Below are 23906 nucleotides of genomic sequence, written 5' to 3' on the forward strand. Positions count from 1 at the left end.
CGCACTTCTCGAAAGGACCTACTTCCCTTAAACGTTGCAGTGGTTTTATTTTGCCATCCGCTGTTGAGATGGCAGATGAAGAGAAGTGTTCTTCGTTTGAGTCTTACGTGAAGTAAGAATGCTCTTGCTGAACTAAGGCTGCTCGATTATGAAAAAAATCATAATCACGATTATTTTGGTCAATATTGAAATTACGACTATTCAACAGTTATTTTTGAGTTTGTAAACGTGATGCATTTATACAGCATTTCTCTCCAAAAAACACATTGTCACTGAGAATTTTGAACTTTGAAGATACGCAAAATATTCAAATTGAATATGTACAAATATTTATCCAGCTGTTCTGCGCAATTCTATAAAACATTTAATGATTAAAATAAATAAACAGAAACAAAAAAACAAAAAAAAACGTTTCAATGTTAATAGTTTGGAGATCAGTTGAAAAAAATCAACTGATCAAAAATCAAAATCACGTCCCCTTGATTAATTGAAGGACAGCCCTATGCTGAACCCTGCCTCCCTATAGCTTCTGAAATCCACATTGTGTGGAGTGTGTGGATGATGGCTGGTTTAAGCAGCCTCACCTGGCCCGAGTCAGACTGATTAGACTCTGTGGCTGGGTGAGGCTGTACACGTGTTGCGCATTGAGTAATCAATGCGCAACACGTTAAAACAGCTGCACACACTCAGGGTGTTCTCCTAGATAGCAAAATGGAGCACCGAGCCATGTATCATCATTAACAACAAACTTCTATAATAAACGGGCTTTCACCATCACCAGCCTGGGTCCTTTCTCTCGGGCGACACCGGGAAAACTTCCCTGGGTGGCATGTAGCCGCGGACCTCGTTAGACCCATATTTGGTGAATTGATGTTACTTTATGTACTCATAAGATTGATGGCTAGAGTTGATCATCCTATATGAGATTAGGGTTACTGAATAGGAATTGAGAATGGAAATAATGGTCAGCTTAAACATCATTAAACAAATGTTAGTGGTTTAAGAGTTGTATGATAGGAAATCCCTTCTAAATAATATTGGTTTATGCCACCAAAAACATAAAATCTTTTCCACATGCCTACAACAGAATGCAGAGAATGACGTGCGTGTGTGTGTGTGTGTGTGTGTGTGTGTGTGTGTGTTAGGGTTGGCCTGGAGGATTTAAGCTCAGCTAGCTTTAATAATCTCACTCCCAAGACACACCATCTAGGTCAAGGGTTTCCATCATCTCTGTCACTGCTGACAGCACACACACACACACACACACACACACACACACACACACACACACACACACACACACACAGAAACACACACACACACACAAACTCGCGGACACACACCCAAATGCTTGTACACATGCCCACTCAAACGAACATGCATGTTGTGTGCGCACACACTCACACAAACGCGAGTATGGCTAAAAACTAGTCCCTGGTTTTATATCGCGGAGGGTAGGGGTCATGTTCTGCTACACACATCTATCACTTAGGATATCCGTTGTGAATGTCGTGGGGGTGGAGTATGTGTGGGGGGTCACATTTGTGGCTGAAGTAATTGGTCGCTGATTGTACAGGCATTGGAGATGTAACTGGAAATCATTACGGGGGTGGGTGGGGGGGTGCTAAAGAGGTAAGTGGTTGCCATCAAACCCCCAGGTTTGAGTTTTGATCTTGTAAGAGGTAAACGCAAACGACTTTGCTGGAAATGTAGAGATCTCTCCCAGCATGCTCAAGGCAGTAGGAGTGGGTCTGAGATGTTGAAGCAATACATTCTTCATTTTATGTTTCCAAATATTATATAGTTTCACAGACTAAATGTCAAGATGCATTTATCCCAATATAACAACGGTTCACTTTGTAGTAGTTTATACATTGTGGATACACGTGTGGATAATTGATGGGACTAATTAGTCCTGTCATTGTATTCTTTTCAGATATAACACTATTTTGATCGTGAGAGCCTATCAGTCATCCGATATCTTTTTTTCTTATGTTACAAAAATAATCGGTTAAACCTCAAAAACACTGCAGTATGTCACATTGCTACCAAATCCCAATATATCCCAATACATTGAATCAAGGCCCTTGCATTGGGGAAAGCGGATTTTTATATATGTGTGAGGGAGAAACAAACTGAATTCAGCCTGAAGTCAGTGTAGTCAGATGAAGTCAGTGTAGTTAGGTGAAGTCTAAAGTCAGTGTTTATCATTGATTTACTTCAGTAAGCACTTGGCTTTCAGCAAACATCTGCAGGGGAAGTCACGTTTTTCTTAGGCTGTAAATGTAACCACAGGTACAGTCAATTGTTTTGCTCCGTCGGCTAGTAAGCATGCAAAATTTAGTGTCGCTTTAACTGCAATGGCATAGGCTTCATGTACCATCCAGTGTGCATAGCTGTGTGACCTGGCACACATGTTATAACATAATGTTAATTAATTAACCTATATTTACATTCAAATGTGCATTCAGCAGGAATACATCATTGAAACACGTAACTGGGTCATATGGGGTCCTCACTGGCTCCAGGGGCCCTTTAGCCTGGACACGTATTCCATTTGCTTGATTGCTTGCTGCTGTTTCCTGATTCACCGTGCACACCAGTTGGATTTAGTCTACTGTTCAGTCATTTAGCAGACCAAATGTGACTTGCAGTGTATTCATATACAGGTCATGAACATTGGAGATTTGAAACCAGAACCTCTCAGCTTGGAGTCTAACAGCCTAGCCACCAAGACTGTGTGTTCCTCTGCCTGCGGTGTTCTCTCTCTCTCTCCCTCTCAGTCTCTCTTTCTCTCTCTCTCTCGTTCTCGTTATTTCTCTCGTTCTCTCTCTCATTCTCTCTCTCTCTCTCTCTCTCTCTCTCTCTCTTTCTCATTATTTCTCTCGTTCTCTCTCTCATTCTCTCTCTCTCGTTCTCTCTTTCTCTCGTTCTCTCTCGCTCTCTCTCTCTCTCTCTCTCTCTCTCTCTCTCTCTCTCTCTCTCTCTCTCTCTCTCTCTCTCTCTCTCTCTCTCTCTCTCTGACTCACCTCCTCTCTTGTGCATATTCATCAATTCCTCTCCTCTTCCCCTCCCTGACCATGCCTTCTTGTTCCCTTCTTTCTCCCCCCAGCTCTTCACCCCTCTCTCTATCATCCCTGTTATGTTTTATCCGGTGGGATTAGGAAAATAAAGGCGTCTGTTGACCCAGAACGATTTACCTGTGGGCTTAAGATTTGAAATGTTAAAGACTACCAGCCAAGTCTGCTATAGAGGATGATTCTGTCTGATTCTTTCCCAATCTCTTTCTGAAAGTCGAGAAACAAGGTCAATTTTCCCAAATATGCCTCCTGAAATACCAACACTAATTTCTTTGGCAAGGGTTATGTGTTTAAGTGCTCTTATTCATAAAGATAGTATAGTCATATAAAACTAAGTTATACATCAATTTAACTACTTTTAAATGTTGCATTTCAAAGTAAAAGCAGCTAGGACTAAATATTGGATTGAAGTCCCTCCCTTGGACACAATCACGTTGAAAATTGTTTCGTGGCTCCTTCACGAATTGAGTTGTTTTAAATCGTCTTTAAATAGGCATGTCTTTTCAAAAACATGATGAATGTATTCCGGTCGGTCTAAGCCGTTGAAATAACCCCACTTTTCCGTGACTTCAACTGGCTCCCTGTATTAGCGCGCATTGGATTCAAGACGATGGTACTGGCCAGTGGCCTGCAAGGCAGTCAATGGAACTGCACCTGCCAACCTCCGAACGCTAGTCAGACCACACGCCCCAGCCCGAGCGCTCAGTTTAACTACCACAGCTGGATGTCTGGTACCGCCATCGCCAAGAGCAAGCAAAGATCCAAAAACAAAGTCCCAGCTCTTCTCTGTTTTGGCAGCGCACTGGTGGAACGAGCTCCCTGCCGAAGTCAGGACAGCAGAGTCGCTCAGCCGCTTCCGCAAGAGACTCCAGACTCACTTGTTCAGAGGTCACCTGGACTCTGCATAGTCTCCCTCCTTATCCCCCACCCCTTCTCCTCCCCTACTCCCCTAAAAACACCCCTCTTCCGTACTTATTGTTTGTGGTACATCCTGGCACTTAAAAATAGTACTTAGCATTGTGTAGCATTTTAGCGTAGCTATCTTTGTTGTATACGGGGAATGGGTTAACCTAGTGATTGGTAGTGCTTTGGCACTTGGTTCTATGACTATCTTTAATGTACCGCGATATATTGTTTCTCTTTCTTCTGATAAGTTTTGAAAAAAGCGTCTGCTATATAAATGTATATATACATTTACATATAAGTGCCCTATATGTAAATGTAAATGAATCTCTGTGTTATGAATACCATTGGGTCAAGAAGACACAGCATATATGCAAAACGTATTTGTGATGACGTTTCGTTTTTTTTCTTCGATCTATGACATAATAAGGAGCAAATAGAAGAAGAAGAAATAGAGAAAAACAAAGATGGTGTGGAAGGATGGCTTTGTTTCTGTGTTTTCCTACTGGGACAATGGGCCTCAGAAGAACCACACACAATAGGCTCCTTTTACGCCAAATCCGCCAGTGCCGCCGCCATGGCAACTCACTGGTTCCGTGCCCGGAGACGGTGGCATCAATCTCTCAGCCTTTTTTTCTATTTTTTTTGGTGGACTTTGTCCTGTGTCCGGTGGTTGCTGCCAGATCGGTTCCTTGGGGAGGGAGAGATGAGGGTCAGACGGTGAGGTTTTTTGACCCCCCCAAGCCGAAATGAGGGTTGTGGGTTTGAACCCTGACGTCTGCGGTCTTACCTTGAGCAAGATGCCCCCCGCACCCCCCTTCGTGCTTATTAGTGAAATCTCCGAAGTGGACCAGAATTCAAACCTTTAAAATACTCTCTGGACGGATTGACTCGCGAAGCAGCCGATTTTATTCTTGAGAAATGTTCTAATTCAGATCTTTTTTTAGTCAGTAGAAAAGTGACAAAGTGCAGGTTTAGGTTCTCTGGATGTCTCCCAACATTTGATCGTAACACTCCTACTCAGCGTAGACAAACAGAGGGATTCGTCTCAGTCTCTGTCTCTGAGTCGCAGATCACTTCATCCTGGGATGAGATGAGAGCCAGTTCGGAGATTAAGATTGATTCAAACAATCAATTTCCTGGAAATGAATCTTTCTCTTCCAAAGGAACTTGGAAGCCTCATGCAGCGATTTTCCGCGGAATCCTTTGATTGCGACCGAGTCTCAGAGGAGCAGCCAAACGTATGATGCTGAAGATTAACACACAGAAAAATGATATGGATTAAGTGGCTACATGTATATGAATTGTGTGAGTGTGAGTGTGTGGGTGTTAATGTTTGTGTGAAGGTCTGATTGTGTGTAGATGCGTGTCTGTATGTGTGTGTGTGTGTGTCTGTGCGCAGGTGTGTGCACATGTTCACGTCATGTATGTGTGTGTATTATGTGTGTGTATTATGTAGTGAGACACCTGTAAACGTTCGCCTGCCTGTGTTCACTGCTTCCTGTCCCTGTCCCCACACACACACACACACACACACACACACACACACACACACACACACACACACACACACACACACACACACACACACATCGTGTGTACACACACACTCTTGGTGTCCTCAAGGTCATCAGACATCAGACTTTACAAGCAGCAGAAGCGGGGAACGTGACCATGACAGACTTACAGCCCATTCGCTCTCTTAACATTTCTCTTCCTCAAAGTCATGCATAATTGAGGCAGTGCCACAACAAAGAGTATGGATAACATGTATAATACATAAGGAGTGCACTATACACACAGTCGGGTAATAATAATAATGTGGCGAACACAGTAGCACGCCCAGACGGCCCACTAAAGACTTGATGGCTCCCAGCTTTCATCGCAGAGGAGGTAAAGTTAGATTTGTCTGGGGTTAGAAGTGTCTCACGGGACATTCACAATCATCGTTATTAATTGTAAGCATTTGTCGTGGTTTATCAGGAGGAAAGCTGTTGTTTTTTCAAATTTGTGATGATATTGAGCCTGCGTGGTAACAGCGACGTTGATCCACCATGCCTACGGGGATGTTTCCATTATGGCAGAATGCCACAGATTATCAGGGAATTGAGCGGTTTTGATGTTTTATCTATCTGTTGGGATGGTGAATGTCACGGGTGCTGCAACAACCACTCTTTGCTGATTCATTTCAGAAAGTGCGTTGTGTTGTGCATGTGCATGTGTGTGCCATCATGTGCTGAATCCATTTGGGAACAATTTAACATTTTGATGATAGTACTGTTTTCGTTGTATGTGATTCCTGCCGTTGTGTATAGCAATATGACCGTCCGTTGTGTTTGAAGGGTTTCTATATGAATAAACCTACCTTGCTTTTGCCTAAATAAGTTTAAAGAACAGTTTATCGTACACTACGCTGCATGGTGTACCATAACAATTCTTAAAGGGGTGATATTATGCCAACAGGTATGACTTGCTAATCAGAGTGTGTTTAGCCATTACAAGCCTTTTCCTGTGTTTTAATATCACAATTGGGGTTGTCCCTCTAAATGTACACTGGATAGATGAGAAACATTTGCTAAACTCCACTGGGTAGGCTGTTAGACTGATCTATCCAGCATACAGCTAGGTGGACACGCCCACTTGTGATGTCACAAAAACACAGGAAAGGGCAGAATTTCAAACGGCTAGTAAAGGCTAATCATCCCTCACACCTGGTGGCATAACATCACGCTTTAATAGCATATATATAGTTCATAATAACACATTGTTTCAAAGACTAATGCAACATATTTTTTATCCCACGCTTTAACAAGGTCGACCTCTGTACGACCTCTGCCCTGTTTCACAATGTCGTCCAGCGACCAAACCCAACCCCTGTTTCTGTTGTGTCTCCCTGCGCTGCGTTCAGATCTGTCCGGGATTTCCAGCATGTTTGGGAAGAAGAAGAAGCGGCTGGAGATCTCGGCGCCGTCCAACTTCGAGCACCGCGTGCACACGGGCTTCGACGCGCGCGAGCAGAAGTTCACCGGCCTGCCCCAGCAATGGCAGAGCCTGCTCGCCGACACGGCCAACCGACCCAAGCCCATGGTGGACCCCTCCTACATCACCCCCATCCAGCTGGCGCCCATGAAGGTAAGGGTGTGTGTGTGTGCGTGTTTGTGTGTGTGTGTGTGTGTGTGGATGAACCAGGTGCTCCCGCACTAGAGGCCAAGCCAGCAGCCCGCCGCCGTTATTAGCGCCGCCGCCGTTCCACCACTTCCTTCCTGTGTCTCTGTCTGTCTCCCTTCCTGTCTCCTGGGTTTGCATTTCCTGCGTCTTTTGTTGTGACATCTGTGGTGTTTTTCTTTTTTTTTTTTCTCTTTCTTTCTTTTTTTATCCCTCTCTCTCTCTCTTTCTCTCTCTCTCACTTGCAATGTCTCCGCTTCTGTTCGTCTCTCTCGCTCCAGCTCTCTTTTTTATCCTTCTCTCTCTCTCTCTCTCTCTCTCTTTCATTTGTCTCTTTGCCACCATTTGTCAGTCCTCTCTGTCCTCGTCTCTCTTTCGTCTCCGCTCCTCACATTTCCTCCTCTCTCTCTCTCTCTCTCTCTCTCGCACAGTAATTTATCCCCTGATGCTCGTTCTTTCATTCCTCTCCATCTCTCGCCCCTGCATGATATAGTCTCTGCCGCAATCTGTTTCTCTCTATCTCCATCATCTCTCCTCCTCTTTCTCAATCTCACTTACTGTCTGCTCTCCACCTAGCTAGTCTTTGAGCTCGCTTTGTCATGGTCCATCCACATGTTTAAAACTGTCTTGTCTCATGTCCTGAGGGAATATGGGTATCGTTCCACGGCTATGCTATGCTAGGCTAACCTAATTTCACAGCTATGCGTCCATGAAACAGAACGTGGTTAAAAAAACAGCCAGTTGGCTTTGCTCTGATGATTGATTTCGGACTACAACTCCCAGCATCCAACACTGCTCATTGTTGTATGTGTTGGCGTGGCGATACCCTGTGTTCCCTCCAATGTGACTGTAACTGTGTGTGTGTTCCCTCTTGTCTCTTCCGAGTGTCTCCTTTGATGTGTTGTTGTTCATAGTCCCATTGCTTAAACGTAAACCCCCAAAAAAACGAACCAGGGCCGTGGTCGATAAAAACACATTAACCAACAAAACACTGAACCATTAGCCAGGTATGCTCACAGGTGAGCTTAAATAAACAATACCTGTATCCCACCACCAGCATACCTACAGAACACCTGCCACTCACTGTACTGTCAGAACTAAATTAGAATACACATTAGCACCGTATTAGGCTAACACCCAATTAGCACCTTAGCGCCTTATAGCGGCGGGATGTCAAGGCTATGCTCCTCGTCATCAACACATTGGTCAAGACCGACGCGTTGAACACCAGTGCCAGGTCGGAGCCCGGTCCCATGTCTCCTTCATGGCTCTTGGGTTTGCCGCTCCACTCCCTGTTACCCGGGGTACCTCAGCTTCCCTGGGGCCAATCTGATCCCGGGTGTTGTTTAACAAGACAGACTGTCACACTTTGACGCCACCGCGATGGCGTGGCTGACATTTTACAGTCGACGCAAATAAAAGCTAGGTGTTGCGTTTTTTAAAAGCAGTTAAAAACAGTTAGCATCTCATACAATAGGATTAATGCTACCTGCTAAAGCTCCCACATGCTAGTACGGTATTAGCGCGCTAAGGGAAGACCACGACACAAACATCCCCTGCGAACGGCTAGAACAGCAATATGCCACTGGAGATATCTCTGAAGAGGGACAAACAAGAAAATAATTCTCTTGCTCTCTTCACAGATATCTCCCAAGAAAGTCCGGTCCTCCGAAACGCCGTTGCTAAAAGTATGACTTCTATTTCCCTTCTGATTTACTTTTATACCCCCCTTTTTTATTTACAGTTTCTCCTATTTACCTATTCTTTCACAACTTTCTCTATAACTCTCTCGCTCTCGCTCTATCTCTGCCTTTCTCTCTTGCTCTCTCTCTCTTTCTCTCTCTGTCTCAGACTCGCTCTCGGTCTCTCTCTCTCGCTCTCTCTCTCGGCCTATCTCTCTCTGTCTGTCTCTCTCGTCTTTCTTTCTTTTGCTCTCTCTCAGTCTCTCTCTCTCGCCCATCTTTCTCTCTCTCTCTCTCGGCCTATCTCTCTCTCTCTTTGTTTTTCCCTCTGTCTCTATTTCGCTCTCGCTCTCTCTCTCGCTCTCTCTCAGCCTATCTCTCTGTCTCTCTCTCTCTCTATCTTTCGCTCTTTCTCTTTCTCTCTCTCTGTCTGTCTCTCTCTCTCTCTCTCTCTCTCTCTCTCTCTCTCTCTCTCTCTCTCTCTCTCCTGTGACTTCATCTCCTCTACTGCCTGCTGTGATGGGTTCAGGAGGGGGTGTCAGTGAACAGTGGGGGGGGGGGGGGGTACATGGAGAATGACCTCACACCTGACATCAGAAAACATGTTCTGAGACGCCCACTCGCCCCCCCCCTCCCACACCCATACTTTTTCTTTTCTTTTTCTTCTTTCTCTTTTTTTCATTTGCATGACCCTCCTTCAGTAACTGTTCACTGATTGCTGAGTGTTCACCTCATTTTTATCCACGAGCGATGAGGTTGTGTCGTCGGCTCCGGACCCTGACGATGGCGGTGATGAAGATAAGGATTGTGCAAAAACATGTTGATGATGGTGAACCCTGATGATGATGATGATGCTGATGATGATGATGCTGATGATGATGATGATGATGCTGACGATGATGACGAAGCGCATGCTGCCGTGACATCTGATCCTGCGTGACCTAGTCTCAGTAAAGAGGTCATGTGCGGCCCTGTATGTGTTCGAATCCCTTCTCGCCAACGAACCTGTGATCTGACCCGACCGGCTGAGTGCAGCTAAGCCTCTCCCCTCCAGAGACCTCATTCCTACCGTACTCTCCTCTCCCGTACTGTCCCTGCAATAGGCAGCCTCCACTCCTCCTCTCTTCTCTTCTCTTGTCTTCTCTCTTCTTCTCTCTCTTCACATGGCATCTCTTCTTCCTATCCTCTTCCTGCATCTTTTTCTTTCTTTTTTTCTCCTCTCCTCTCTACTCCTCTTCTCAGCTCTTCTCTCCTCTCCTCTCTACTCCTCTCCTCTTCTCTCCTTCCAGTCCTCTTCTCCTCTCCTCTCCACTTATCCCTTTTCCTCTCCTCTCCTCTCCTGTCCCATCTCCTCTCCTCTCCTCTACTCTTCTCTCCTCTCTACTCCTCCCATTCCCAACCTCTCCTCTTCTCTTGTCTTGTCCTCTCCTCTCCTCTCCTCTCCTCTCCTCTACTCTCCTCTCCTCTCCTCTCCTCTCCTCTCCTCTCCTCTACTCTCCTCTCCCTCACTCACCAAACATCTCAATCCACTCAAATGAATCCAACACAAACGATGCAGTGCCTCAGTTGAAATAGCATGATATGGTCCGGCTAGCTGCTGCAATAGTTTGAATCAGCCGTACATAATAGTGTATTTGGGGCGATAGTATTGGACTTCCAGGGGAAAGTGTATCCCCAATCCTTGAGCGAGATGGCTAACCACCTATCTGCTACTTAATGAGCAGGTGTGCGTTCACGGTCGCTTTGAATGTTGAATTGTTTCTGCGCTTTTATTTTTTAGTGTGTGCTCTGCAACCTCATATTTTTGGTACATTTGTAACTACTGGTGTAACAAAAAAAAATGCAATTTTATATCATGCTTGTTGGTCGTGTGTGTGTGTGTGTGTGTATGTGTGTGTGTGTGTGTGTTTATGGACAGAAAATGATTTACGCATTCAATATTTCGATCAAATTGATTTGTTTAGTAGAGATGTCCTCATTAAGAGTACATTGATCTCCTCATGGTAGAGTAATCACTGCCAATGACAACCCTACTTATCTGTCAACTAGATGTGAGTGGTCCACAGAATCGCCCAGATGAATCCAATGAAAGGGGGATTGATCCCATTGGAATGCGGCTGGCGGGAGATAAATCTTACTGATATGGATATAATACAGTTATTATTGCAACAACAACCATGGAAGGAATTCCACATTACTAAAGGAGGAGTTTAGATGCTGTATATTTAAGTCAAAAAGTGGACTGTGTGTGTGTGCGTGTTTGTGTGTGCATTTCAAAGAGAGTGGCTGTTTGTGTGTTCGTGCGTGTTTGTGGGGGCTTTAGTGTGTGTGTGTGTGTATGTGTGTTTGATCAAGAATGTGCGCTTGTGTGTGTGAGTGCGTACATGGCATAATCTACAAGAGGTGATAACTGGTGGAGCACTTCTGTAAATGTCAGGGGGGGTGAAGGGGGGGGGGGGGGTCAGTGAGCGCAGAGTCTTAACACGATATCATCACCCCCCCAACCAACCCCTTCTCCCCCAACGCACGCACACACACACACACACACGCACACGCACACGCACACACACACACTCCCGACCTCACTCCCCCCCCCCCCCCAGCGCCCACCCCCATGCCATGAAACCTGACCACTGGGGTGGGAGCTGTGTGTGTCCGTCTGTCTGTCTATGCGCGTGTGTGTGGGAGGTTAACATTGAGCCCTGGTTGGGTGGTGCTGCAATAGCAGCAGCTGGTCCATGCGTCGGGACATGGTGGGGGTGCGGTCAGCAGCGGTGGTGAGCTGGAGGGGGGAGAGACTCAGGGGCCCTGGGACCAGGCAGTGGGGGCCCGGGTCGGAGCCGGGGCCCGACGGGGCCCCCGGGTCAGAGAGGAAGGAGCAGGGCCGGACTGGGAAGGACCAGGCGACAGAGGTCCCTGAACACCAGCAGAACCAGGTGCGGTGATCGCAGCTCCACTCTGATTGGTTGTCGGGGCCTCCGAATGAGGAGGTGATGCAAGTTTACCGCGCTTCACGTTAACGCCAACATCATAGTTCAACAGGCAGCATACTTTGAAATACATCTAGCCGACAAAATGACATGATTGCGGGGAAAACGGACAAGCCGTACCTCGCCAAACTTATTTTTCGGCGGTCAGTCAGTGCCAGATTCTCTGTAGATCGTCGTGGACAATGTGTGTGATCAGTCAGAAAAGCAAGATGGCTGTGAGTCACTTTGATCTGATTTCCACTTCTCCATGGAGACCCCCCTGGTCTTAACTAATGGGACGCTCAGTGACTAAACCACGTCTGCAGAGGTCTTGTCCGGTCACGGCCGACCAAAAAACCTACTTAGAAGCACGCCGCCCGTTACAGTCCGTGTTGCTCTCAAGCAGAGGGTTTATCTTGTAACATGTTGCCGGTTTATCTTATGCTGACACACTTTCAGTGAGATCAAGTGTCCTCGGTGCCAGGGCTAGTTTTTAGGAGCTAATGCTATTTTTGTAGCAGTTCCAATGGCGTGTCATGGCTATAGTCTGACTCGTGTTTCTTTTGAGAGGTTGAGGCTGGGAAGCAAAGTCTTATTTCTTTAGATGTTTGTATCTTCTGTGGGGTTATTCTGTACGTGCTTTGAGGCATGACCTCAGCTGGGGAACCAGCTGAGGTCTAACCCTAACCCTACCCTAACCCTAACCCTAACCCTACCCTAACCCTACCCTAACCCTAACCCTAAATAGTGGGGAACCAGCTGAGGTCACTTATTATACCACCACTTATTCAGGGGCGGTAATGCTAAACATTGTCTTATAATATAACAAGGACGTGTTGCATTAGCGGCACATGGCGTCATAGTTCAAAGGCCTACTGCATTTCATGGCCGTGGCTGGGAGGCAAATCTGGAGGTTTAGCAAGGCTGTCAGTTGATAGGCCTAATAATACATTTGTTTTGGTTAGGTGCCACCGTGAAATCTTTTAAATAGTCAGCAAACTGTCAAAGGAAAAAGATTGCGTCGCGTTGTGTGTTCCTCTGAAATATGTGTGGTAAACTTGTAAAACAGCGTTTTATCCATCTGTTTTGGAATCCTTTTAAGAACAACGAGTCTATGACGTCCTATTGTTCTAAACCCTTCATCGCACTCCTGCAAATGAACCAATCAAAGCCATCTGTCGATCCACTCTGGCTAAGAATAGCAGCATTAATATTAACTATGTTGTGCTGAGTACAGCGAGCATGTAATGGCCTGACGTCTTCATGTAAAAGGTTTTTTCTACCCCCTTTGGGTATTAATTATATAATGTATTCCTGATTGCTAAATGTGACAAACAACATCTGAATTAATTCATTGAATGACTAAATGAGCTGAATCATGGCGCTGCCCAATCAAAGTGCGATGTTTGCGCTGTGCACATTTTCCACACGGATAGGAAATTTGATGTTATTTTCCTTTTTATCTCTGTGTGTTCTGCATTATGCAGTCATATGTTATCATTATTATCATTAAAATTATTTATTTGTGTGTACGCAGAAATAGTAGAAAGGCACAAAAAAAAGTTAAAACCTCATATTTATTCACATTATTTATAAGCAGTCTGTACATGCATGCACACTCGAAGCAGGCACAGACACGCAGACAGTGGACAGATACTGGCAATAGATATATAGACCGATATACAGACAGATAGACAGACGGTCACAGCAATGATCGCCTGATCCCTGTTTCCTCCTTGTCTCTGGTTCTAGACCGAGGAGGGTATTTAGCTGTCAGTTACAATATGCATGATACAGTATACATCCTGTGTGTGGGTTTGGCCAATCAGCGCTACAGTGTCTCAGAGCGATGCGGTCGGTCTAGTGTACGTTTGGGCTGTGGGGGAGGGGTGCGCATGGTTGGTGAATTTTGCATTCAGTAGCTGCATGTGTTGATCTGTGGAATGAGCTGTAAGATGTAAATAAATGTGACTTCTAAGAAGGATTTACTTGGAGTTAAGAATTTTATCTAGTTATCTAGAAACAGAAGTCCATTTTGATATTGATTTTTATCTTCGTCAGGCGGTTGGCACAGTCTCAGTATTGCGGATGTATATGCGCCATGCTGAAGGGAAATACAATCTAAGAAGTATTATCACTAAAATAAGGATATAACTTTTCCTTCGCAGAAAATGTGACTTCATTCTCTAAAGATGTTCTCTGTCTGTATGTCTCGGGAGAGGAGAGACGAGATGTTGGTGTGGCTGAGAACACACGTTTGCTTGCTGCCCTGCAGTATCACCATGTGGACAAATGAAGAACTACAACTCCCAGTATAATTCTCTCCTGAACCTATGGGGTGTGGGCCAAAACTAAAACAATGAAAGACTGAGAAACGGGTTTTTGATTTTTCCTTTGATAGTGGCAATAGGTTGACTTTGTTGAGTTGGTTGAGTGTGACTTGGTGTCACAGTGTGTGAGTGTGTTCTGCTGAGTGAGTGTGATTAGCCATAACAAGCCGTTTGAAAATCTGCCTTTCCCTGTGCCTTAGTGACATCAAAAGTGGGAGTGTTCACCTAGATGTATGCTGGGTAGATCAGTCTACAACTCCGACCCAGTGGACTATAGCGAAGGTTGCTCGTCTATCCATCACACGTCTAGTTGCACACTCTAGTGACACTTGTGATGTCACTAAAACAAAAGGAAAAGGCTGATTTTCAAACAGCTTCTAATTGCTAATCGCACTTACACCTGGAGGCATAATATCACCCCATTAAGGTGTGTGGTGGTGTCTGGGTGTCACCCTGTCATAAGAATGCAAGCCTGCACGTGTTGATCCATGAGACAAATGGTGAGAAAATACTATTTTAATTGAAAAAGTAAGGAATTGGGACACAAATTAAAAAGAAAAGACTGAGAAAAAAGAAGTAAAGAAAAGCGAACATAAAGCAGACTCACACCCCATGCCTCGCCCAATCACACAGTGACAGGACTTTGATCGACAGCTCCAGGGTCTGTAATTAATCTGAAGAGGGCTGCTCTCTGTCTCCACCGGGTAGTGAGGGATTGTGTGTGTGTGTGTGTGTGTGTGGGTGTGTGTGTGTGTGCGCGTGTGCATGTGTGTGTGTGTGACAGAGAGAAAGATCTATATTGATCCTCTCCTCATCTTTCACTGGTCTGTCTCCCCTTCCCACTCCTCTGTTTGATTAGGCCTCTTCTCTGCCACTATTTTGGAAATACTCGGATGTATAGAAGTTTGTACGGTGTCAGTTGGTCTTCTCAAAAATGAATCGTTATTAAATAGAGCCTCAATATCCTGATATACATACTTAACAGATCCCATAATGGGAAGTCAGCTCGGCTGTGCTTATTGGTCTATCTGAAGTTAAGCCCCGCCTCTGAAACAGGACGTCTTCATGAGTGACTTGCGGAGGGTGGATGAGGTGGGTGGTGCTAGTCGACCAGGTCCCATTGGTTTCACATGCAGCGTCTGAGGATATAAGCTGTAAAGCTGGCAGATGGAAGCTAGGGGTGGAGGTGAGGGGCTGAGGATGGAAGCCACACACACTTAAAGTACGGAATTTAAAACACACACACACAGTTTTGAATTAAACACATACAGACAGACACACACAGCCACACACAAAAGCTGACACACACTTAAAGTACGGAATTTAAAACACATACACTTACTGTTCTTAATTCACACACACACACGCACACACAGGCACTTTCTCTGCAGGGCATTGTGCTCAACAGAATACTCTGCAAAGTGCAGGTTATTATGCATAGCAGTCTCTCCTAACCCATTACATTATTTCCCATGTGTTGAATCCTGTCGGAGCACCGCCTCTCCTCCCCTAGAGTCCTCCACCTCCTCGACATCATCATGGTGGTTGAGGAGGAGGAGGTGGTGGTGGTGCGCACTGGCCTCTGTAACTAACAGGCAGCTGGATGCCCTGAAGAAACAGGGCAGCTCACAGCCTATTCATCATAAAAAAATAAACCCCCTCTGAAATCCCTGTCTCCAATAATCCTGCTCATGTTGGTCCGAATCCCTGGTGTGTCGTCCGCGCTAATGCCGTGTCAGAGGCTTAGCGGAAGGGTTTCGTGAAACAGTACCGCCGCTAGTAATGTGGTAGGTGGGCTAAACCTCTGTGATTTGCAGTGGTCCTGTTTAAATGGCTGGAGAGAACGGGATTAGGGGCAGGCTACTTATTAATGGTTTGGAGCCTGAGTCGGGTGCTTGAGGGTATCTTCCTCCCAGAACGAAGGATCACTGTTTACTTCTATTTGTCTGTATTTATGTATTTTAGTCTCGCGATATTTTAATTGACCGTTCAACGTCGCCTCGGGCATGCATTACTTGATATCACCACCTGAGGGCGGTGTAGCTCATGTGTATAAACTGTGCATAAACTGAGAACTTGGTTGTGGGTTTTGAAAGAAAAGGGATGAAATCAATGTTCAATCTTTTATTGTTTGATTTCTTCTTAATTTATTTTTTGTTTTTCGTTTGAAATATTCAAAATATTCTATGTTATTTTACATTGTCATCTCTGACATATTTTGATTAAACGATTACAGTCACAATACCATGACAGAATATATTTCTGAGCAAATATAAAAAAAACATTAATTTATTAATTCATTCAGTTGAAACTCAGGTTTATCCTTTATGGTTTCCTGTCTGCATCTTTTTCCAAATTAATATTTTGATTTTTGCTTTTACGTCTCCCGTCCAATAGAGAGTGCAAGAGGACAAGAATATCCATTGCTTCAGAATACAATGCCCTCTGTGTGTACCAAAGTTAAGACTGTAACTATTTGATTCATTTATTAAAAAAACAATTGATCCCCAGTCATGTTATGAAAGGAAAAATACACCTCTTATAGTAACTCCAATCAATTAATCAATCAATTTTCTCCTGCATTTAAAGCAAAGGGAAGAGACTGCTTGGAACAACAGGAACAAACATTTGAACATAGAAAGTAAGAAAGAGACGAGGACGAAGGGAAAGAGAGTGATGAGAGGGAGGATTCAGGTTGGAGTGAAAAACAATATATATATATATAGAGAGAGAGAGAGAGAGAGAGAGAGAGAGAGAGACAGAGAAGGCGGGACATGCATTAAACTGCTGCTTTGCTAAAAAAAAGAAAACTGTTATTTTTGCCACGCAAATGGGATGAAGAGAGAGTCCCATGGGAGACTGTGTGGTGGCGAATCAACGCACCTAAAACATGTCGCGGCCATCTCCCTTCTACCTGCGGGCATTCTATCTCCTCCTCCCAGCGACCTCCTCGCCAGGGGTCAGTTGGGAAGGGGTGTGTTGTGAAATATAGCTCTTTTGAGTGTGTGAGTGTGTGTGTGTGCGTGTGTGTGTGAGTGTGAGTGTGTGTGTGTGTGTGTTCCACGGAGAGTGGGGGTGTAGTAGGTTATATGCAGCCATGTGTGGCTAACGACACACATGGGGAGATGGAGCTGCACATCTGCCTTTGTCATACTGTGTGTGTGTCTGTGTGTGTGTGTGTGTGTGTCCGCGGGTTCGTGTGTGCGTGCTTGTGTGTGTTTCTGGCATCTTGGGTTGACATCAGGTGTGTAACAGCTGACATTTGCACACTGCTCTGTTTTCCACACAGTGTTTTATTTATCAGCAAGAGTCAAACCTCGCTGCAGATCACACAGGAGCTCGGCTTTAATCTGATCTGTTCATTCCCTGAACCCTTACATCAATAATGAATGAACACCTTCACAAACAGTGGATAAAACGAAATCACCATGATAACACGGTAATGGAAATTGTATTTTATTAAATTGAGGGTCAATTTGATATTTGTTCATTCCTTAAGGTTATGAATAAATAACACTGCATATAGAAGTAGCAGTGCATAATACCTCAACCACATTTCCATGGAAACTTACCAGATGCATGTCAAAGAATAAACAGCCAAAACCGATCCAAGAAACTCCCAATTTTAGAATTTAATTTGAGGGAAATTCCCAGTTTATAAATAAATGCACAAGGACGCCGGTTACCCTTAAAATCGGAGAGAAACCTGGTATTAAACCTCTTCGCCGTGGTAACAGAGGTCTCCTTCATGATTCTCACCCTCCCGCCCTGGGACGTCTCCCCCCCCCCCCCCCGCCCCGCTGAGGCACGGCCCCTGGACCGGGACTCCTGGAGGCAGGAGTCACCGCCACAAGGGCACGCTCGCTCCCCATCACTCCTTCGTCCTGTCCCTTCCTCCCTCTGTCCTCCCATCCCACCTCCCTTCATTACCAGCAAGGTTAATCCCCCCCTTTCCCTCCCCCTTATCTCCCAAACAGCCCCGTCCCTCAACGCGATGTCGCTCTTCCTCTCATCTGCGTTCGTTTGTTCATTCCTTCTCTTGTTCTTTCTTTCGCTCTTGTGCTTTTTCATTTTTCGTACTTTTGTTGGTCTTTGTCTTTCCTTCTTTTTCCTTTTTTTCTTTGCCTTTCTGTCTTCCCTTTTCCTTTTTTTTTCTCTCGTTCTTTCTTCCTGTCTCTTTTCTCCATTTTGTTTCATTCAGTCTTCTTTCTTGTGGTTTTCTCTTGTTTGCCATTCTCTCTCTCCCTTCCTCCCTGCTGGCTGTGCTGTACACTACGTTGTCACCGGCCCACTGCCTGCCTCTCCCCCTAACATGATGCTCCTCTCTCGTCTCCTCTCTCTCCTCTCCTCTCCTCTGTTTTCCTCCACTCCTTCTCTAGTCTCTCCTCCCTTGTCATCTCCTCTCTTCTCATCGCCTCCCTTCTCCCTCCCTGTTCTCCCTCCTCTTCCCCTCCTTGTTCCTCCCCTCTCCTCTCATCTCCCTTATTCCCTCCTTCCCTCTCCTCTCCTCTCTCTGTCTTTCTCTCTATCTATCTCCTCTTTTCTCCTCTCCTTTTCTCTCGCTCTTTCTCTATCCCCTCCTCCTCTCTCTCCTCTCCTCCCATCTCTCCTCGCCCTGTCTCCCCCTTTCTCCATCCAGCTCCTCCTCTCTCTCCTCTTCTCCCATCTCTCCCAGGCCAGTCTCTCTCTCCCCCGTCCTCTCCTCTCTCTATTTCCCCCCTACCCCCAACCCATCTCCTCTCTCCACTCTTGGCCTCTCCCTCTCCATCTCTGCTCCTCTCTGCTTACCTTGAGCAGGCCTTGGTGAGAGAGAGAGAGAGAGAGTAAGAGAGAGGGTGTCAGAGAGAGAGATAGAGAGAGAGAGAGAGAGAGTGTCAGAGAGAGAGAGGGAGAGAGAGAGGGAGAGAGAGAGAGAGCGAGAGAGAGAGTAGATCTATTACAGCTTATCGCTAAAGGACAGGCTAACGCGGCGCGCCGGTGAAATATGGCTGCTGTCACGGCGACCGCGCAACACGGCCCTGCTCGCTAAGCTCCCGTGGCTGAGAAGGGGGAGGGGCCAGCATCCACACTCCCCCCCACACACTCCACACATCCCCCCCCCCCCCCATCCCCCCCTAATTCAAATTAATGGCAAGATTTTGGGGCGTGATGCCGACCACTTGACAGTGATTTGGCACACAATTAACCTTGTCTCCCCCCCCAGCCACATACACACACACACACACCCACACACGCAGGCACACACACACACACACACACACACACACACACACACACATTCCCACGTCCGCTCTGCTCTCTCTCCTCACATCTCCACTTTTATTAGCTGTCTCTCCCCCTCCCCTCGCTCTCTCTCATGGCAATAGTGACTCTCTCCCCCCCTCGACCCCCTCCCCTCACTCTCCCTCTCCCTCTCTTTCTCTCCTCCTCCCCTCGCTCTCTCTCATGGCCACGGTGACTCTCTCTCTCTCTCTCTCTCTCTCTCTCTCTCTCTCTCTCTCTCTCTCGGTCTACTGTACTTGTCAAGGTGTGCGCCCGTTGATCACCAGCCAACAGAGCTGATGTTGTATTAATGAAATTGACCCTGCCGTACCGCTGGCTTTCAGCCAATCAGAGTGAAGCATGCTTCAGAGGAGGCTGTAGTCATGTGACCTGCTCGTTAACTTTCACTGGGTTTAGAGCCAGCAAAGCCATAGAGAGGAGAGTATGGTAGTATCGACGAAGGCTATTGTTTTATTATCAAGGTTTCAAACAGTGTAGATGCAGGCAACTATTGTTATGTTAGTGTGATTAATATTCCACCACTTTCTCTCCAGGTAAGCATGTTCCCATGGATCGCTTTTTGTAACTTTGCACATTTATCGAAATTGATTGACGACTATTGATGGATTCCAAAAGATTCCCCCCTATGTGAATAAATCTCGATTACCGACAAAAGGCTACATTTGCGGCACTTGTTTATCTGGTCTTGGGTCTCATATGATCTGTCTTCTTATGCTCTACACAACATTGCAACCATTTGCCTTCACCTGACTCGATTTGGCATTTCAGCATCTCAGAGGAAATGTACGCAAATGTAGTTACCAAGTGTTACGCTGGCCTTGGAAGCTGTTGCCACTTATTTGATCGACTCTGCCTCATGGGGGCACTATAGCGATATTAACACAAAAATGATCATTGAAAAAGTTAAAAAGCATATTGAGGAAGTTATGGTGTGTCTATTTACATACAATCGCCCACGACACTCACCCACCATGGGTCAAGATTAACCAGTAGAAACATCACACCAGTACCACAGGAAGTTGTACTGCTAACGTGGCTACTAATAAAAACAACGCGGTGTTCCTCGTGGTAGTCATTGGAAACACTTTATTAGTAGAGTTCAGGGGAAGCTTATCTCTCTGTCTGCAGCGGCGTCAGCAGACAGTGATAGATGGCCAGCCAGTGACCTGTTTAAGTCCCCATTCGTCTTGCTCTGGCCCCTCCCACCCCCGCCCTCGGTGCCCCCCCCCCCCCCCCTGCCAGACACTGACCCCCAAATGGAGCGGCTTCACCATCCCAGCCTAGGTTCCAGGTCACAGCACCCCCCAGCCTAGAATACAGAGGATAGAGAGAGAGAGAGAGAGAGAGAGAGTGTGTGTGTGTGTGTGTGTGTGTGTGTGTGTGTGTGTGTGTGTGTGTGTGTGTGTGTGTGTGTGTGTGTGTGTGTGTGTGTGTGTGTGTGTGTGTGTTTACATTTACACACACACACACATACAGTGGGGCAAAAAAGTATTTAGTCAGCCACCAATTGTGCAAGTTCTCCCACTTAAAAAGATGAGAGAGGCCTGTAATTTTCATCATAGGTATACCTCAGCTATGAGAGACAAAATGAAAAAAAAAAAATCTAGAAAATCACATTGTCTGATTTTTAAAGAATTTATTTGCAAATTATGGTGGAAAATAAGTATTTGGTCAATAACAAAAGGTCATCTCAATACTTTGTTACATGCCCTTTGTTGGCAATGACAGAGGTCAAACGTTTTCTGTAAGTCTTTACAAGGTTTTCACACACTGCTGCTGGTATTTTGGCCCATTCCTCCATGCAGATCTCCTCTAGAGCAGTGATGTTTTTGGGCCTTCGCTGGGCAACACGGAATTTCAACTCCCTCCAAAGATTTTCTATGGGGTTGAGATCTGGAGACTGGCTAGGCCACTCCAGGACCTTGAAATGCTTCTTACGAAGCCACTCCTTCGTTGCCCGGGCGGTGTGTTTGGGGTTATTGTCATGCTGAAAGACCCAGCCACGTTTCATCTTCAGTGCCCTTGCTGATGGAAGGAGGTTTTCACTCAAAATCTCACGATACTTGGCCCCATTCATTCTTTCCGTCACACGGATCAGATGTCCTGGTCCCTTGGCAGAAAAACAGCCCCAAAGCATGATGTTTCCACCTCCATGCTTCACTGTAGGTATGGTGTTCTTTGGATGCAACTCCTGGTGCAGGTCTACAATTGTGTTTCTGGTGTCCTTTGACAGCTCTTTGGTCTTGGCCATAGTGGATTTTGGAGTGTGACTGTTTGAGGTTGTGGACAGGTGTCTTTTATACTGATAATGAGTTCAAACAGGTGCCATTAATACAGGCAACGAGTGGAGGACAGAGGAGCCTCTTAAAGAAGAAGTTACAGGTCTGTGACAGCCAGAAATCTTGCTGGTTTATAGGTGACCAAATACTTATTTTCCACCATAATTTGCAAATAAATTCTTAAAAAATCAGACAATGTGATTTTCTGGATTTTTTTTTTCATTTTGTCTCTCATAGCTGAGGTTTACCTATGATGAAAATTACAGGCCTCTCTCATCTTTTTAAGTGGGAGAACTTGCACAATTGGTGGCTGACTAAATACTTTTTTGCCCCACTGTACATGCATTTTTTTTCTTCACATGCTCAGAGAATGTACATTTATTTTTCCCATTCGAGAGAGTAAGAGAGAGAGAGAGTCGGAGAGAGAGTCAGAGAGAGAGAGAGAGTTTCCTCTAAGCCTCGGAAGCTGAACCTGTATCAGGTGCAGGATAGCCTCGTGGTTAGGCTGTTTGAGTCCCAGCTGAAAGGGCCTGGGTTCAAACCCCAATGTCCAAAGCTGTGTCCCCCAATCCACACCCTTAACAAGATGCTACAACCCGTTTGGTCACTTAGGATTAAAATGACACAAAACGATATCTTAAGTACATCTCATCCCACGCAGAACCCAACACACACGCAAAAAAACAACTGGAGTGTCCCACGGGGTGGGAACATGTGACGGACAGCTCCGTGAAAGGCCCTCAGTCAAAGCTGGCGTGTCAGAAGCGTGTCACTTTAGCGTGACCACACAGTGGACACACACATTTGACATGTATGACAGCCCAGGAGAGCGTCGGTCCATGTGTACCGTGTGTGTGTGTGTGGGGAAATACCGCTGAGTGGACGTCGTCAGGTCCCGGGCGAGATGTGTCACAAGCGCCTCAACAAGATGCGTTGTGGCGCCACTTTGAAAATATTGCAACCCGAGGAGTTTCGCTCCAGAAGGTGGTCTTTGTCTGCGGCGTTTTCTGCCGAGCTCAGCGATTTCAATGACATTTGCTTTCCAGGGTCCCGTCACATTCCCGTGGTTGTTTCAGCTGCCGTACCGGGTGATGATGACCCGTCAGAGGTCTGCTACAACATGACGCAGTAATGACCCTCCCGGTCCAATCACATAGAACACGTTGCTGTGTGATTTGGGGATTTGAGTCGGCCACGATGACATGCTTCTCCCTAAATAGTGTCTGTGTGGGTTCTCTGCATGTCCATGTGTACACACACACTCTCAGACGCGCACACACACACACACACACACACACAAAAGTATATAGACACAAAGTTGCACACACATCAATCTCATTGCATGCAAAATCTTCACACACACACACACTCAATTATCAATCTAACACGCATACACACACACACACTGTGTTAGCACCGTAGTAGCGTAGCTCTCAATGACTCACGACTCGCTGTGCGAAGAGCTTAGCACAGGGTTGGAGGGGGTGGATGGGCTGCATTTCTCTCTCTCTCTCTCTCTCTCTCGTTCTCACTCTCGCTCTCGCTCTCGCTCTCTCTCTCTCTCTCTCGGGCAGCTGCGTTTTTTCCCCCCTTGCGCAACGAGCTCCACTCCAACTGTCACGATCATTAATGTATCGTGATCTGCCCACTGACAAACTAAGAAAAGCTAACGCTAATCTGAGCAGAGGGAAATAGGGCAGGAATTAGCTCCGTAACATCTCAGAAGTCCCATTTCCGTGCCTGTTGTACGGCCGCGACGTCACGACCTGCCACCTCCGAGCGATTCTGTGGAATCATGACTGCCCCGAAACAAATAACAACTAAAGACAGACACTGGCGTTCATTGATTTTCCTTTTTCATAGTGGGTGATGAATGACTTCATACTTGGCACTATCATATTGGCCCCTAATGCCCATGAAGCGAAAATCCACGCCTTCGACATCGGGGGTGTTTTGTCTGCAAATTAATTTGGGAATCTGAAAACAAAACGTGGAGGGATTTCAGTTCCTCTTTCCGTTTGGCGGGGAGCCAGACGTGGTAGAGATGAGGGTGGACGGGAACGGCAAGTATCGGGTTTAATCACATGGGGATGGCGCTCCTTTAGGAACGCTGTTCTTCTCTCTTCTTCTTCTCTCTTCTTCTACACATTCTTCTTCTACACCTTATTTTTCCTCCTCCTCTTCCTCTTCTCCACCTTCTTCTCCTTTCTCCTCT

The 23906-nt window shown here is 45.9% G+C and overlaps 1 protein-coding gene across 1 annotated transcript in view; it reads left to right on the plus strand.

Annotated features, from left to right (window-relative positions):
• Positions 1-6911: 6911 nt before the first annotated feature.
• pak5 (p21 protein (Cdc42/Rac)-activated kinase 5) overlaps positions 6912-23906 on the plus strand; it is a gene marked incomplete at its 5' end in the record, with an annotated part of 32175 nt that continues 15180 nt past the window's right edge. The window contains 2 exons of the mRNA XM_079754231.1: positions 6912-7115; positions 8792-8836. Of these exons, the coding sequence (XP_079610357.1) occupies positions 6912-7115; positions 8792-8836 (249 nt within the window). The remainder of the gene's footprint in view (positions 7116-8791; positions 8837-23906) is intronic.

The sequence above is a fragment of the Pollachius pollachius genome (assembly GCF_949987615.1).
Source record: "Pollachius pollachius genome assembly, chromosome: 16".
NCBI lineage: Eukaryota > Metazoa > Chordata > Actinopteri > Gadiformes > Gadidae > Pollachius > Pollachius pollachius.